Below are 17569 nucleotides of genomic sequence, written 5' to 3'. Positions count from 1 at the left end.
CAGTGTTTAGACATAGAGCATATACAAGGAGGGCCCTGGGACTCAGCCCCAGCCCAGAAAAACAAATGCATTTACAAAAGAATTTTAAGTTCCAACCAAGAGCTCACAAATGCCCATGAAGCTATTCAGTCAGATTTCTATCGTCCCTTAAATTCTGGCATAGACACCCTCAGCTTAAGCAGATGTAGAACAGTTTCCTCTCCTTCCTACCTCCCTATTTCCTTTCCTCTTCCAGTCTTCTCTCTTCACTTTTTTTTTTTTTTTTTTTTTTTTGCTATTCTGAGGACTGAAATGGGTCCTGTGTACATTCAAGGTAAGGGTTTATCACTGAGAACAACTCTAGCCTCTGAATACGCATCCTCACTTAACTGTCATCATTCAGAAATCAACAGACCACATCAAGTCATTTGCTAAACTGATCTAAAGCTTACATCTGCTAACCCCAACTAACCTAGTCACCTCCCCAGCAGAAACCCATTCACCACTACCTGTGCTTAAGCTCCTGAAGACCCTGCTGTCAAGGCACGCCCTGTGTCAGTCTCTTCAAAGTGTTTTCCTGCACAGACCTGCCTAGGTATTACTTCCATTTGATATCTGTATGGTGGCATCACTTTCATGGGAACAGTACTTCATTATGGGCATGTGATAACCCTACCCCGAAGACGGTGCTTTGGGAATTATTTCAATGTCTTTCCAGTTCAGAAATGGCAGCTAGACTGTGTTCCTGCAATCAACTCTTCTTTTTTTATGCATAAGTGTCTGCCTTATGATTGTATGCCGTATGGGTGCCTGGTGCCCATGGAGGTCAGAAGAGGGCATCAGACCCCTGGAACTGGAACTGTAGTTAGGCAGGCATGAGTTGGTTGCTGGGAATTGAACCTGGGTCCTCTTCAAGAGCCAACCCTCCAGGCCCAAGATAAACTCTTTAACTAGTTCTCCAGCTCTCGTCTGCTGTAGCAGCATAAGGAATTACTTCGGATGCTTCAAGCAAACAGTTCCTCAGGCTATGAGAAGAAAAGTAGGCTCGGACACTAGCATGAGTATTCCAGGGTCTTCTAAACTAGCTCAATGCCTCACAAATGGCAAATTTCTACTAAAGACAATTGAGAAAAACTTCAATGTCCCTAAAAACCTAAACTCTTTCCCTACTGGCTTGCCTAAGGCTCCTTACCTAAGTATGGCCCCACCATACACATATTTTCTTCCTCCTTCTGTCCTTCCCTCAGGCTCCCTTCAATCTTTTCATTTGCTCCTTTCAATTCCCCAGGCTCCTCACAATGACCTATGCCTTGTCAGATTCTTCCCTCCATCTCCAAATCCTACAGGCCTGCCTATGCCTGACCTGCCTCCAGTAGGGATTCAAGCAGAAGTCAGAAGCCCAAGCTATAAACAGGTTGTTAATCGCTCAAATGAGATCTGGAGACACCCAGTACAACAGCTGGTCCTCCTTCAATCCTTCACTCGAAAACTGTCTACTTACGTTTAGACTTTATACCGACTCAGCAAGTAACCTCAACTTAGCCTAGCAGTCAAACATGTCTGTCTCTGTCTCTGTCTGGCTATCTTACCAAGAAGATGACTCAGGAGGTTAAAACATTTGCAAAGAAGCCTGGGGATCTGTGTTGTATCTCTGGAGACCCACATAGTCATGGTGCCCACAAGTAGAGTTAGTGCATGAACATATTCTCATATTCTCTCTCTCTCTCAGATAGATGATAGATAGACAGACAGACAGAAGACAGACAGACAATTGTGATAACAACAAAAAGGAGGAAGGGCTAGAATAAGCTTTTTTATATCAACTGAAAACGAGCTGGAAATTCCAGTCTGAAATATGAACTTTCTATTCATATCTGTATGTTTACATGCATGGATGTAAGCTATTTTCCTACCTATGGATAGTATTAACAGATAGATTTTTAAATTCCTTAAAGAAACTCTGTTTAGACTGGCTTAAACATAAGTAAGTAATTATATAAATTAAACAGTCCTAAGATATCCAAAATGTACCTCCAAAAGTATTTTTATAGGAACTAACCCAAATGTTTTAAGAATCCAAGTTAAGGCCAGTCATTACAGGCTCATGTCTGTAATCCTAACACTCAGGAAGCTAGAACAGGAGGTCTTCTAGGCCAGCCTGGGAAACAAATCAAATCTGAGGAAATCTAGATTACACACAGCCGCCCCCCCCCCCGCCACCTGCCCAAAAATATAGCTAAGTAAAAGTAAGTTTGGGTAATCAGGCAAGAGAGACTAATTAAATACTGCTGGTTTACTAAAATGTACACAGGAATCAGCAAAACATTCAGCAACATCTATAAGGCCCTATGTTCAGTTTCCAGCACGAAAGAGATAAAAAATAAAATGTTACAAGTGGTAATTAGTATCTGTATTCTATGTCTTCTAAGTTTCTGCATCAAGTATGATACTAGCATAATTTATTTTGCTTGGATAATATTCTATTAAACTTTAACAGATTAGTTCCAAATAAGCAAATGTAACACTTGGATCTGCATTTAGCTGAAGTGATTGATCTAAAAACTGTATTTTAAGAGCAATTATGTATTGTTATAAACCAATGTGAGGCTAGGAAAAATCTCAGTTGATGAAGTGCTTGCGACATAACAAGCGAGGACCTGAGTTCCCATTCCCAAAACCCACATAAAAAGCAGAGAATAGCAGTACAACTTAATTCCAGGGCTGGAGACAGAGGTGGGTGAGTGCCTGGGGTGGGTGGATCCCTGAACCCTAGAATGGCAGCACGGCTGAATCAATGACCTACAGGCTGAGTGAGAACTCCTGCCTCACAAACCATGTGAAGAACTGGGGAAAGATGCCCAGCACTGACCTCTGGCCCCCAGATGTGCTCACATGCATGCACACATACATACATATACATAAAGATGCACGCATGAGCACATACCATATACTAATCTAATATGAAGACAGTTTCCAAAATCTCTGGTACTAATAAAACTTCAGATTTGTGCTATATTAGTTCATGGATATTTATTACCTATCTAGATTTTTTAGTTAAACTATAATACTGAAACATGTTTTCTACTTATATAGTTTCTTGCATCTTATTTTTATGGAAGAAGGGCTAAATATATATGAGCTTATTAAAGAACACTTATTTTGTAACATTGAAAAGTTGTATTGGGCTGGGAATACAGCTTATTGGTAGTATGTATAAGGCACCAAGTTTGAATCTCTCACCACAAAAAAAAAAAAAAAAAGAAAGAAAAGAAAAGAAGAAGAGAATAATAATAATAAAAATTAGAGAGAAAAGAAAAGTTGTGTTGTCAGGAAATGTCTGGCTATAAAAAGGTGAAATAAGTGTACTCTTAAGTCCTGTCAATCTACTAGGAAATGCTGGTGCACAGGTCTCATAATTAAGCTCCAAGTAACTTCAACTGAAAGCATCAGTTGCTGCAATTACATGAGTTATAATTTAATATGCAAATAAAACTCTTCAAAATAGTGACACACAGAACAACTATGTGTGTAAGACATACAGGGTATGTTTTTGTGAAGAGAAAAGACAACAGTTTTGTGCTAAAGGCAAATGTTCCAAAATGAGTAAGAGGAAAATGAAGGACAAAATCTAAATGGCTATAAAAGTTTTTAATTTATTCATGAGAAAGGAATTTTGTTCAAGTCAAAATTGGATGGAATCCAATGAGTTTATTATAAGAGTTTCTTTGGAATCCTTTTGAAAAATTAGATTTTGGTGTTCTCTGTTAAAATTGCCAAATATTCTGAATTCATAGGTATGAGATTAAAGAGGATTTAAAAGGTTTGCCCTTGCCTTCTTAATACCTATAATAATCAAAGTGGACAGCATATGTTCTCTATCTTATTAGTATTTTCCATGCTTAATGCTGACTTTTATTATGTGCTGGATTGTTTAAAACAAAAACAAACAAACAAAAGCTGCATTTAAAAACTAGGATTTTTTTTTTCTAACCACTGTATTACCCACCATGTGATCTATGATCCTACCTATTTAAAATCACATTCAGTGTGAATAAAAGTATCACTCTGCCCTTTCAAACCAAATCCTAAATAAAGTGTGTCTAACATACTGCCTTTAAGTTTCTCAGAGGCGGGGCTGGAGAGATGGCTCAGTGGTTAAGAGCACTGACTGTTCTTCCAGAGGTCCTGAGTTCAATTCCCAGCAACCACATGGTGGCTCACAACCATCTGTAATGGGTCTAATGTCCTCTTCTGGTGTGTCTGAAGACAGCTACAGTGTACTGATATAAAATAAATAAATCTTAAAAAAAAAATATTCTCAGAGGACCCTGACTTACCAGTTTAAAAAAATATATATAAAAGTCCAGTTAGCAATAATAATAATGCTTATCTGATGAAACACCAGAATTCTATTGGTAAGTGCTGTCAAAAGAAAGCTTGTCCCCCCTAGGAGCATTAAGTCACATGAAATTGCTAGAAATTAACAATGTGTTTCTATCACAGGGTTCTGCTCAGCTTTGCTTGGTGTCAAGACTATATACAGTGCAGTCCATCCCAATTATACCTTTGGTTCAATGTTAACTTGGTCACAGCTAAGTACTTTAATTTGAATGCAGTAACTTGTAGGTAGACCAGGGTTCTTAGTTGAGAACACATGTCATTAACTTAGGGAATTTTACTGTGTGGATATAAAATGTCTATTCCAGACCTAACCTTTTTACTTGATAATGTTTACATATTCTTGATGTACTTTATGGGTGCTTGCTATTTGGGGAGCACTATGTCTGATGCTTGTTATATATCTTTAGATTTTTTTTTTCCCTGAAAAGGTTATATTTATCTAAATTCACTTATCAACTATTCCAGCCACGCCTCTTTTAAAGTTAGTCAGTCTGCTTACAGACATCGTAAAACTTTTTTGATTGACCCAATTTGGTGGTCATGCCTCAAAACACCACCACACTTCCTTGCCAACTGCACTGGTTTTGTAGTAACCACTCATCAGATTTTTTTTTTCTTACCTTTAAAATTACCAGTAACGGGTTAGTCATACCATATGATTTATTCTATCATCTACCCTGATGCTTCCTGGGACACACTTGCAAATTAGCAAGTATTCACCTTCAATTAAAAAAACAAAGCCAAAAACAGTTGACACTGTTTTTGAAAAGTTGACACTGAAAAGTCATTGTGTGCCAGGTGACCTTTGCGCACAGGTATCTAAAGGCATCGCTTTGAGATCACACCAGAAGACTGAGTCAGGATTTCCAAACCGCTGGTAGATAAACAGATGGGCTCATGACACAAACACACAGAGACCAGCAGAACAAGATTTAATTACACAGCGCTGAACAAACTGTTACAATATTACTGATGCTTTAATGTCCTACTTCCTGGGCGAAGTAATCCTTCTCTCTCCTCCCTTAATTCTCTCTTACTGTTAACAGTCTAATCCTTTGTTACCTTTTCTCCTTCCTATCTCCTCAGTTCCAAAGCTCCTCCTGAATATAGCTGTTTGCCTGGATTCAGTCTGCCTCCAAACTGGAAGAACCACAGGTGTCATTTTGAAAGTGCTAATTTAATCTCATGGAACAAGAACTTTTTAAGAAGTACCAGTCCAGGTTGGTGAGATGGCTCAGCGGTCAAGAGCACTGACTGCTCTAGAGGTCCTGAGTTCAATTCCCAGCAACCTCATGGTGGCTCACAACCATCTGTAACAGGATCTGATGCGTTCTTCTGATGTGCCTTAAGAAAGTGACAGTATATATAATTTTTAAAAAAAAAAAAAAAAAAAAAAAAAGAGTGCCAGTCCAGTTGAATTTAAAGGCTAGTCCAGAGATTTCCTGGAAACCTGCCCTACTATCTAGCTCACTTCCTGACAGGCCCCAAAATCCCAGAGTATTTGGGGAACATCTGAAATATAGGACTTAACCTGCTAAATTTTATAGGTACTAGAATTGAAACCTGATGTAGCGTTCTTCCCTTACATCTCTATTCTCCAGAGGCTTTAAAAAAAAATCTGAGAGGCCTTTAAAATTTCTGACCAAAGTCATTAAAAGAACCATTAGATGTGTGACAAAATACTATTCTTGTCACACCCATGAGAGCAATCAGGCCAAATCTAATGTAACTAACTTCACAACCTCTTGTTCTGTCTTCAAAGGAGACATATTTTGTTCTAAACAACAGAGACTCTGACAAGTGCTCATCACAGTTCCCCACTGACTAGGCTTGACCAAACTTCACCGACTTCTCTCCTCCAACAAGCTCTTAAACTTTGGCTCACCCTAAGCTCAGCAAGCAGATGCACAACCTTCTCTCTTAATTCCAAGTATCAGCTGACCAGACAAATACATAACTTTCCAGTTAAACAGTTTTGATCATGCAATCTGCCTACCCCTCTCCACTTGGCCCAACTCCCACAGTTCCTGCTAGCTTTCTGGCCCTTCCCTAGAAAGGAGGTGTTTTTGTAGTTGGTGTTGAGACAGGTGGCGATCCTAAGGAAAGTACTTCTGCTGAAATGAGCCTCTCGTTTACCCAAGTACATATCTGTTTTTATCTGCAATCCTGTAACAAAGCATCTACTTACAAACTCCAAAATTATATTACTGTCTTCCATCAGAAGTGATTAGCTGGGTGTGGTGACATTGCCTGTAACCTCAGCTACTTAAAAGGATGAGAAGAAAAATTGTTTGAGCCCAGAAGTTCAAGGTCAGCCTAGGCAACGTACCAAGCCCCTGTAACCATATCGATAGCATGATGGTACACTCACATCATCCCAGATGAGATGGGAGGATTAGGAAATACAAACCAAGGCTCATGGAGAGAACCTGTCTACTAAAAGACTTAGGTAAAAAAGGTAAAATTGTTACCTACAGGAAGCACTGAAGTAGAACTTCTGTCCACAGTACTAGCAATCTGGCCTGCTCTTAGCCGCCCACCTTTCTAATTTGTGAAATGAAGTTCACACAGAATTTCCAGGTTCTTCTATCTCCTTCTCAATATGAGTCCAGGAGTAAGAACTCAGATGTGAATATCAAAATGGTTTCACTGAGCTAGGATGGCTCAGTCAGTGCACTGCTTGCTGCTCAAGCCTGAGACCCAAAACTCAGGCTAAAAAAAAAACTAGAAAGCAAAGACAAGTGGTCCTTGGAGCTCTTGGGCAGCAGACTAGCCAAGTCTGTAAGATCCAAGTTCTTTGACTCTGCCTCAAAGTGTAAGGTGAGGAACCAAAGAAAAAGCCCAACATCAACCTCCAGCCTCCACATGCATCTCTCTCTCTCTCTCTCTCTCTCTCTCTCTCTCTCTCACACACACACACACACACACACACACACACACACACACACAATATGGCTTAACTAAGACAGGGCTGTTTATAAGTCTAAAAAGAGAGAAAAAAGAAATGCTAGTAAGTATCTAGGTAAATCTCAGCAGCCCAATAGAAATGGCATTCTGTTTCTGTAATCTTTTCAGTAGCCTCAAGAGGTTTCTACCGTGTGATGACACATGCCCCAGCACTTAAGAGGCTGAGTCAGGACGATTCCAAGGCCCTTGGACTACACAGTAAAGTCCTTTCTCAAAAAGGTAGGGGTGGCAATCAGATTTTAAAAATAAGGGGGCTGGAGAGATGGCTCAGTGGTTAAGAGCACTGACGGCTCTTCCAGAGGTCCTGTGTTCAATTCCCAGCAACCACATGGTGGTAATGAGATCTGATAACCTCTTCTGGTGTGTCTGAAGACGGCTACAGTGTACTCATATACATTAAATAAATAAATCTTTAAAAAAAATAATTAACTTAAGGTAAAGATTTCAACAATCAAGCCCATATTCACTTCAGGGTACTTCATATGTCTATATAATGTAATATCATTTAGGATAAGAGGAATTAAATACAGACTCATGTTATACTATAAATGTTATTAAAACTGTGCAAAGTGAAAGAAGCTAGACACAAAAGGCCACATGCTATGTTCCATAATTCTATGAATTATTCAAAATGGACAAAACCCGCAAAGGCACAAGGCAGATGCATGGTTCCCAGAGGCTGGGGCAGAGAGAGATACAAAGTGACAGCTAAGAGGCACAGAGATGGCTGGGCAGTACCAAAAATGTTGTGGAATAAGACCATGGTGATAGTTTACAATCCTCTAAATAAAATAAAATTAAAAAAAATGCACATTTAAAAATGGAGATTTTTATGCTATGTAGATGCTTTTAAATAGTTTTTGTTTTGTTTTGCTTTGTTTTGTTTTTTAATGTGAATAACAAACCTTTCCAAATGGTTTTAAAAACTCTGATCATAGCCAGGCACAATGGTACATACCAATAACCCAGCACTAAGGAGGCAAGAGGAACACAAATTTGAGCTCTCTCCAAAAAAAGGCAAAGACTGGAAATGTAGTAGAGTGGGGAGTGCTTGACTTTATGCATGCCCAGGGAGCCATCCCAATGTGTGTGAGTACGGTACAGACACCTACATACGATGAATCCCTGAACACCTCCACTCACTCCCGGTCTCTTCCTTTTTTTTTTTCTTTCTTTTTTTTCAGAGCTGGGGACCGAACCCAGGGCCTTGCGCTTGCTAGGCAAGCGCTCTACCACTGAGCTAAATCCCCAACCCCATCTCCACTCACTCCCTACACACACCTAATGCCCAGTCCCCACCAAAACTGTAGATATGGTAACTTCATATAAAATGCCTAGTATTTACATTTAACATAGACACATCTCCCCGACTCGTTTAAATCATCTCAAGAATACTTATACCACCTAGTAAAAGTGCTTTTAAAACAGATGTTATACTGCTGTTTAGGAAATAGAGAGAAGGGGTTGGGGATTTAGCTCAGTGGTAGAGCGCTTGCCTAGGAAGCGCAAGGCAAGGCCCTGGTTGGGTCCCCAGTTCGAAAAAAAGAACCAAAAAAAAAAAAAAAAAAAAAAGGAAATAGAGAGAAAGCAAAATCTGTATTGGTAAGCACAGATACAACTTTCTTTTGGAAGGGGAACCTTTTAGGAGTTGTTTTGGTTGGATTTTTTTTGTTTGTTGTTGTTTTTTGGGTTTTTGGGGGGTTTGGTTGTTTGTTTTGTTTTGTTTTGTGGGGGCTGGAGAGATGGCTCAGCGGTTAAGAGCACTGACTGCTCTTCCAGAGATCCTGAGTTCAAATCCCAGCAACCACATGGTGGATCACAACCATCTGTAATGTGATCTTTAAAAAAAAAAAAATTTTTGTTTTGTTTTGTTTTGTTTTGTTTTGAGACAGGGTCTGTCTGTGTAGCCCTGGCTGCCCTGGAACTCACTCTGTAGACAAGGCTGAACTAAAAGTCAGAGATCTGCCTGCCTCTGTCTCCCGAGTCCTCAGATTAAAAGGAAGACATAGATTCTTAATCTTCTCTTTCTAATAAAGCTGGCCACAGACAATGAGATCTAACTCTAGTAATCTACACAGTGTAACTTAGGTCTCACAGTGATAAAAGTAACCAAGGCCAATGCAGAAAATACTTCCTAGTCAAACAATTGACATGGTAGAATTTTTATTATTTGAATGACTTTGTCATTTCCTGGGGATTGGGGTTGGGGGGGTAGGGGAGGGGAGAGGTGCTGGCAACTGCTGATCATGGCCACCTTGGCATTTTGTTTCACACTGAGAATCTGATCAGTAACATTATGCTTGGTGGCAGTCACTTACATACCTCAATGTCATCTTGCATCTCCAATCTCCTGAAATTAGTTCCAAATGGTCAAAGCACTTAAACACAGCCCTGCTTAGCAAGCTATCTAACAGAGATCTAGCATCAGAGTGTCAATCAGCAACAAGGAGAACCAAGCACTTCCCTTGTTTTCTAACCTCACATCTGAATAGCCTGAACCTTTTCCGAGTACAGTTACTGCCATAAACAGCACAAACACAAGGAACAAGACTTTGTGTTAATATGGAACAACACTCTTTTCACTGTACTTTTTCCTTTTGAGCCAGGGTCTCAGGCTGGCCTCCAAGCTGCAGTGCTCTGGTCTTAGCCTCCGATCAACTAAGATAACATGCTCTACCCAGCAAAACAAATCATTTCAAGGGCAAATTGTTACTTCATGTATTTGACATTTCAAAATAGTGCTCTAGTCATTAAAACGAAACAAATTTTACATAAGACACAGGAACACTTATATTAAGGCTAAAAAGACTAAAGAACTTAGGATAAATCACATCTACTCAGTCTTCAGAAAGAATCTATCAACTGGATACTTTCCATTACTTTGATAAAATGGTCTTACCTGTGCTTAACTATTTTAATAGTTTAATATTTTAAAGTATCACATTCAATTGAGTTTGAGTTCTCTATTTTCTAGTTTATTAATAGTCATCACCACTTAACTCGGTGTTTCAGTCAGTGAAAGTAAAAGAGGGCTAGGGGAATGGATACAGTCCACAAAGCATTATTTTTAAAATGTTTTTGAAGCAAGAAGACCTGAGTTTAATCTCTAGAACCCATATTTAAAAGGGGCTGGGGGTGTGCTGGAGAGATGGCTCAGCAGTTAAGAGCACTGACTGCTCTTCCAGAGGCCCTAAGTTCAATTCCCAGCAACCACATTGTGGCCAACAACCATCTGTAATGGTATGTGATGCCCTCTTCTGGTGTGTCTGAAGACAGCTACAGTGTCCTCACATACATAAAATAAATAAATAAACAGAAAAGAAAGCAGGCTACATAAGTTACTTGTCATAAGAGAAATTAAATTAATTGAAAATAGGATGATAAAACCTCACACCTTTCTAATACAGTAAGCAGTCCCTCTATAATCACCTCAAACCTAAGTGTCCACTAAAATTTCCACAATAAAAATTAAATTTCCCAAAGTAGTTATACATTTGTTACTCATTTTCCCAATACATCTAAATTATTCAGACAGATTTTGTTCTCTCAAAATAATTTCTATCAATGTATCTCTTTTATAGAATCACCTTTGATACTCAAAGAGAAAAGTCCTTTGTGATGGTCAAAGTGTGGTTAAGTCACAGGTCAGTCTAGCAAACGGGAACACCTCTATTTAAAGCTAAGGAAAAAGTTCTCCAAAAACCGATCGATGGGTAAACACTGTTAGCACTTCTGATAACAGTGAACTGGAACTTTCAAGTTCTATAAATTATTTTCTAGGCAGGTGAGCAAATTTAGGACAGGTAAGCTGGGGTGAATGTTCCGGATCAAACAAAACCAAGGCCTCATCTCCAGGACCAATTCACTTGGGTCAACCTACAACTCAAAAGACCACCCAGTCGGTGTGTTTCTCACAGCAAAAGTTCCCTAAAATGTTTTCTTAAAAAACCCATTTTAAAAAGATGGCTTAATGGGTAACGTGCTTGCTAAGCAAACATGAGGATCTGCGTTCATGTGTCCAGAACCCATATAAAAAGCCCCCCAATAACACCTCTAATCTCAGGGTTGGGAGGTAAACACAGAGGATGGAGGTCGGCCAGTCTAGTCAATCAGTAAGCCCAGACCCAGAGTTCAAAAATGAGGAGGAGAGCACCTGAGGTGAATGACTAATGCCTTCAAACACGGAGAGATACACACACACAGGAGCACGAGCCTGCAAACACACACATAAAAGGTGTTGTGAGAGCCAGGCATGGTGGTACACACATGTACTCCCAGCACCCAGGAGGCAGAGGCAGGAAGACTCTAAGCAGAGCTGGCCTCAAAAAGGAAAACAGAACAAGTCTATCACTGTCACATCTGATGGCTACTGTACAAACAAAGTTACAACTGACCCTTTCACCTTCCAGACTTCTCGAAGCCTGTAAACAGGGTAGAAATCCCCAAAACTGAAAAGACAATAAGGAGACTAAGTGACCGCCAAAGCACAGAACACCAAACAGAAAGATAAGCTCTCCCAAGTCCCATGCTAAACTCATCTGACGGCCTCAAAACTCTGTGATACCTGATTTAAAGGAAAATCCACTTTGAAAGACTCACTTTTCTAGAAATATTAGTTGTAAACATTTCAGTCTGTTCTGATACCATTCACATCTCTACAAAAAAAAGGGTGCGGGGGGCAGGAAGGCAGGCAGCAGAGAATTGTCATATTAACAAGCCGAGCCATAGTGGGACAGCTACATTATACCCCTTCCCCACAGACTCAGGGGCCATCTTGGAGAGTGAAAGATTGTAAGAGCCAAAAGTCATACAGGATCAGAGCAAAATGATGTCTTTTGGACACGACAGGAGCACTGCACACGCGCTAGCAGCAGCTGTGGTTGGCTGCATCAGATCCACACAAGATCAAGTATGTCGGCATTCCAGCAGAGAGGCGGGAGAGGCTCGTGAGCACCCACTGCCACTGCGGAGCTACGGACTCATGATGGCTTCTAGGGAGGAAGTCAGTTTTCTCTAAGTGGTGACCCCTGACAGGTTTCCTACACTCCAACCACTAAATGGCTCCAAACCCATGAGCATATGGGCAGCACAGACTGGACTTGGTGGGTTATTTTAAAGAGAAAGATCTCAAAGTTCAGAGCAGGTGAAGGCAGATCTAGACGAAGCCAGGAGTAAAAGTTATGTGAAGGAAGAGGAAAATGAATGTGACCAAAATATATTGTATGCATGTATGACATTCTCAAATATAAAAGTATTTTGTAAGAAGTCTCCTCAAAGAAAATCAAAACACAGTCCTTACCAAGTACCTATTTCGATGTCATTTGAAAACGTGTTTGTTTTGGAGGTGACGGTTGTTGGTACTGGTATGCCCAGACTGGCCTCAAGCTTACTCTGTGGCCTAGGCTAGTCTTGCCTCTGGTCTCTACCTCCCGAGTGCTGGCACTATGGTATGTGCTTCCATGCTGGCCTTCAAATACTACAATTCTTGGGGCTGGACTTAAGAGTGCATACTTCCAGAGGACCTGAGTTCAATTCCCAGTATCCACATTAAGTTACCACCTGTAACTCCAGCTCCAGAGAATCCACGCTTCTGCCTCTACACACATCATTTTTAAAAATTAAAAAATTAATCTTTTATAAAACTGTGGTTCTTTCCAAAAATATTTCATCTAGAAAACCAGGGATAATGTTTTTCCTACTGGTATCTGGGTAGACCTAACCTAAGCTGCAGAGTCTGAAAGAGCCCTGCGTGCCTGCCTTACTCCAGCTGTCCTGAGGAACGGAGATCTTACTCCAGGCACACTTGCCAAGAGAACGGAGTAAATCCCTGCTCTACCGTTAGCTAGCTGGCCCAACTCCTTACAAATGACCGCCAGTACCATCTACTTTAAGCACTCTTGAATCTTAAATTAAATCTCTAATCACCAACAATTGAGGACACATCCATAAATAATAAAAATATTCCACACACACATAAAAATAACAATAGGTACAGCCCTATGTGGGGGCATGGCTGTACCCCAGCACTCAAGAGGCTGAGAAAGGAGAACAGTTGAGTTGCATTTGGAGATCAGCCTGGGCAGCACGGAAAGATCCTGTCTTTCAAACAATTTTTAATTAATATTCAGAAAGCACTTCATATGTTACTTCATTAAACATACCTAGTAACCGCGCAAATCAGGCAGACAGGTGTCATTACCCATGTTTTATAGATAAGCTGAGACAGACAGAACCAGAAGCAAGAATAATGAAGATCTAGCTTTAAAATCAAGACTATGGAGCTAAAATCCTCCAATTTCAATTTTTTCCCAATATACCTTGTCACTTGACAAGGGATGTCACTGCAGACAGGGATGCAGCCTTAGGATGGCAGTATCAAATGACCTTCAACTGCTGCTAAGTAAACAAGGCTGTAAGGGACCAAGTCTCAAAGTCACACATCATCACAAACCCAATTCGAGAAAGTACCACCTCTTCTGGGAATGACAAGGAATTCAATCACACTTTGCTCCTGGGAGACCAAGGGTGACTGTCACTTATAACAGAGGCTAACACTGTCAAGAAGTGAAGAGACTAAATTAGCAATCTTTTACACCAAAAGACAGTTTCAGTTGAAATGATATATGCTCACAATTAAATAAAGCAGGGAGGAAAAAAAAAAAGACCTCCTTACCATTATTATGTTACATTCAGAGTAAGCTCTACTTCGACAGTTACCTCTCCTTGATCTTGTTACACAATACCATACTTCACTGTCTCTTAACCCAAGTCATGACTCTACTCAACTCTAGATTCAAACCTGTTATCAAAATAAACAAACAACCCTATGCCCCCTCTAAGAACTGCAACTAGACTTCCAGACGCTGAAGCCATCTGAAGTTACGGATTTAGATTTTCCCAACTCTAAATCAATCCACTGGTTCCACATTTTTAACTCTTAGGAAGCTGTCAATCACAGTCACGTGTCAATTATAACCTTCTCACAGCATAGAGTTTACTGTAACAAAATAAACACATACTTATTAAATCTCTTGAGTATCTAATAATATTGAGTTCTCTGCCGTGGAAATTAGACAGCAATTATCTTTCTGGTGTTTACAAGTAGGACTAAGCAATTCAGGATATGCTTATTTTTAGAAAATTTTTTTTTTTTTTTGTTAGTTACTATCCTACTTTGGGAACTTCCATACTCCTGAAGGACTTAAGACATTTAGCCTGTTAAATTAATAACTAAGAATCCCAGAGAGGTCCCATTAACTGGCACAAATGAAGTTAACAAAAAACGAACTACAAGATACAGTGACAACCAAGCACCTCAATTCTTGCACGGGTAACACACTCAACGGCACCCCCACACACACCTCCCCATCTCTCATCAACTGACGAAGACCGGTCCACAAGGTCTCCTTTGCAAACTGTCACACAACAAAAAGTCAGGACGTGTGTCTCAGCTTCGCCGTCCAATTCCAAACACCCCAGAGCCACTACATTTAAGCGATTCCCATAGCAAATTACCCAGGGCATTCTCTGTTATTACCAAAGTGCCAAGCAGTTCCCAGGGGTGCCCAGCAAATGATAATTTAGTGCCCAGGATAGGCTCCTCGCCACACAAGGATGACTTCCCTACATGGTGCCAACTGTACACTTGCACACTCCGAAAACAGGGGGCGAGCCCTGAATAGCAAGGGTTACGAGGGCAACGTCTGTATTTTTATTATGGGCTCAGAAGATCCCCCAATGCTGAAAAGCGCGACCTATAAGCCTAGAGTCAATTTCCAACTGTGCTCTCCCCCAGGACCATTCTACCCCAAACAGAAGCCAATCGTTAGTTGTAACAAGGCCTAGAGAGGAGAGGAGAGGGGGGAAAAACAGTGGGGTTTAAAGAAGAAAAAAAAAAAAGTTCACCTAAGAGACACGGGAAAGGTGAGGGCTTCGAGGGAGAGGGAGGTCAACACCAACGGTGCTGAAACGCGAACTACAAAAGACCCTTTCTGCCCCGGAGTGCAGGGCAGCGGAGCAGGGTCAGTCATTCCGATGGAGTGCGGGGGGCCAGGGGTTCCCCCCAAGGCCCGCAGCTTTGTCCGGCCGCGCCGCGGGGCCGGCCAGGGGTGTGCGCTGCGGCCGGGCGCGGCCCCCGACCGCGGGCCCCTTCCTCGCGCGGCTCCCCAGCGCCAGGCCTCTCCCCGCCGCTGTCCCCGCCACCTCCCCTCCCCCTTCCCGGACCCCGGCAACTTTCCCCGGCCTCGCCTCACCTCTCAGCAGCACGCAGAAGCTGCAGGCCAGGAGGCTCCTCAGCACGGCCCCCATCTTCCCCCCCACCGCGCGCGCTCGCGGCCCTCACCGGCGACCGGCGGCCAGGGGACGCGCGGGCGAGGAGCCGGGGCGGCCGCCGCAGCGGCGGGTCTGCACGCTCATGCTTTCCGCGGCCGGGAGAAGAAAGAAAAGGGCGCACGTCAGGGCTCTAGCGCGCCGCTCCGGCCCGGGCTCGCGCGACGCCAGCGCCTGCCCCCATGCCGCCGCCTCCTCCCGCGGCGCCCCACGTCCCCCGCGCGGCGCCTCATTCAGCCTCTTCCTCTCGCAGCGGCGCAGGGATCCGCCGCGGGGCCGCCGCCGTCTCCCTGCGCGTCCGACCTCCTCCTCAGCGCGCCGCGGCCAGACCCCGGGAGCCACGGCCGCCGCGCGCGCTGACTCCCCGCGGAGCCCCCGCGAGGTGGGCCTCGCGAGCCCCGCCAGGCTGAGGGGGAAAGGTCTTCCCGAGGCGCATTCCGATGGGATTCTTTCCCCGGGCGGCGGAGGGCGTGAGGCGACGTCGGCCGACACTGGGGCCGGCGTGGTCGGGACTACTTTCTGCGTCCCGGCCCGTCGCCGCCCGCGCCGCTCTTTGTGCGCCCGGCCGGGGAGCCAGGTGGAGCTGCGGGCTCCGGGCTGTCCGGGACCTAGGAAAATCAAAGTGCAAGTGCGGCTTACACTCGCTCGAAGCCGCGGACGAGGTTGAAGGGTGTGCAGAAGCCAACGCGGAGCAGATCCCTAATGGGTTGAATTGGGGATCATCATAGGGAGTAAAATAAACAGGACTCAGACTTTTTAAAAAAAAGTATGTTTTCTCTCAGTGTGGAGCCTGCTTTACATATACACATAAAGTCACACGCATGGGAAAACGACCAGACTTGAATAGACAAAGATTGTAGGATTTTTATACACATAAATAAGGTTTACTCAGACAGGTATTCCCTCATATGTGGATCTAGGGTGTGTGTGTGTGTGTGTGTGTGTGTGTGTGTGTGTGTGGTAATGCTTTTATATATGAGTTAACACATAGATGATAAAAAGATAAAAGTGTGACTATCTGGGGGAAAAGAATGAAGCTAATGGTGGGGGAAGAGGCACACATCGGGGTTAATACCTTAAAAAAATTACATGCTTGAATTGTATCCGTCATTACATGCAAGAAAAAAATTAAAGAAAAAAAAACAGAATTTTTTTAACTTGTCTTCCAAGAAATACAGAACTTTTTTTCTTTTTTTGTGAACTAACCTGACAAGAACTAAAGCTTTCTAAACTGAGAGAGAAAATCCTTAGATAAAGGCATCAGTACCTAAGAGCAAAGAGAAAATAAAACATGGCTGTTGGACAGTGGGTTTACAAGTTTGAGGAAAAGAAAAAAGAAAAACCCCCACAACAACCTCTACCACTACTTGTGCAGTGGGCATTCCCAAGCAATGGCCCAGATGCCCTCTGCAGTCACCTGGCCAGCTTCCGCCGAGGCTGGCCAGCTCCAAGAATTAACCATAAGAAAACCATTAGCTGCCTTCTGTCCAGGCTTCGCACACCTTGTCTGCAAGCAAATGGGTGGGGGCTCATCTAGGACTTGCAAGCACATTATCAGATGGGCCGCTCAGAGCTCACCTGAGATAAGACTGGCTGTTCTGTGATCCCCTTGGCACACATGAAGAAAATGAGAATTTGAGACACTCAGTGACTTATCAAGGTCACTCGAGTCCTGAGTAACAGAACCTGAAGCAACCAGCTTGGGGGATTGTACAAGAGTGTTGGGAGATGTTTGCGGGGAAGGCTGGCAAGTTAGCTCAGTGGGTAAAGGCACTTGTCACCAAGCCTGCCAGCCTGAGTTCAATCCCTAGGACCCACATCGTGGAAGGAGAGATCTCACTCCTTTAAATGGTCCTCTGGCCTCCTCTTACATGATACATGCCGTGTGATACTC

The 17569-nt window shown here is 42.6% G+C and overlaps 1 protein-coding gene across 1 annotated transcript in view; it reads right to left on the bottom strand.

Annotated features, from left to right (window-relative positions):
• Window positions 1-15895, bottom strand: part of Lrp6 (LDL receptor related protein 6) — a 124115-nt gene extending 108220 nt beyond the window's left edge. Inside the window, exon 1 of the mRNA XM_032905546.1 lies at window positions 15600-15895. Within this exon, the coding sequence (XP_032761437.1) occupies window positions 15600-15654 (55 nt within the window). The 5' untranslated portion in view covers window positions 15655-15895. The remainder of the gene's footprint in view (window positions 1-15599) is intronic.
• Between the last annotated feature and the right edge of the window lie 1674 nt (window positions 15896-17569).

This window comes from Rattus rattus, chromosome 6 (assembly GCF_011064425.1).
Source record: "Rattus rattus isolate New Zealand chromosome 6, Rrattus_CSIRO_v1, whole genome shotgun sequence".
In the NCBI taxonomy this organism is placed as follows: domain Eukaryota; kingdom Metazoa; phylum Chordata; class Mammalia; order Rodentia; family Muridae; genus Rattus; species Rattus rattus.
Note: the sequence above shows the minus strand (reverse complement) of the source record. Positions and strands in the feature narration are given on the sequence as shown.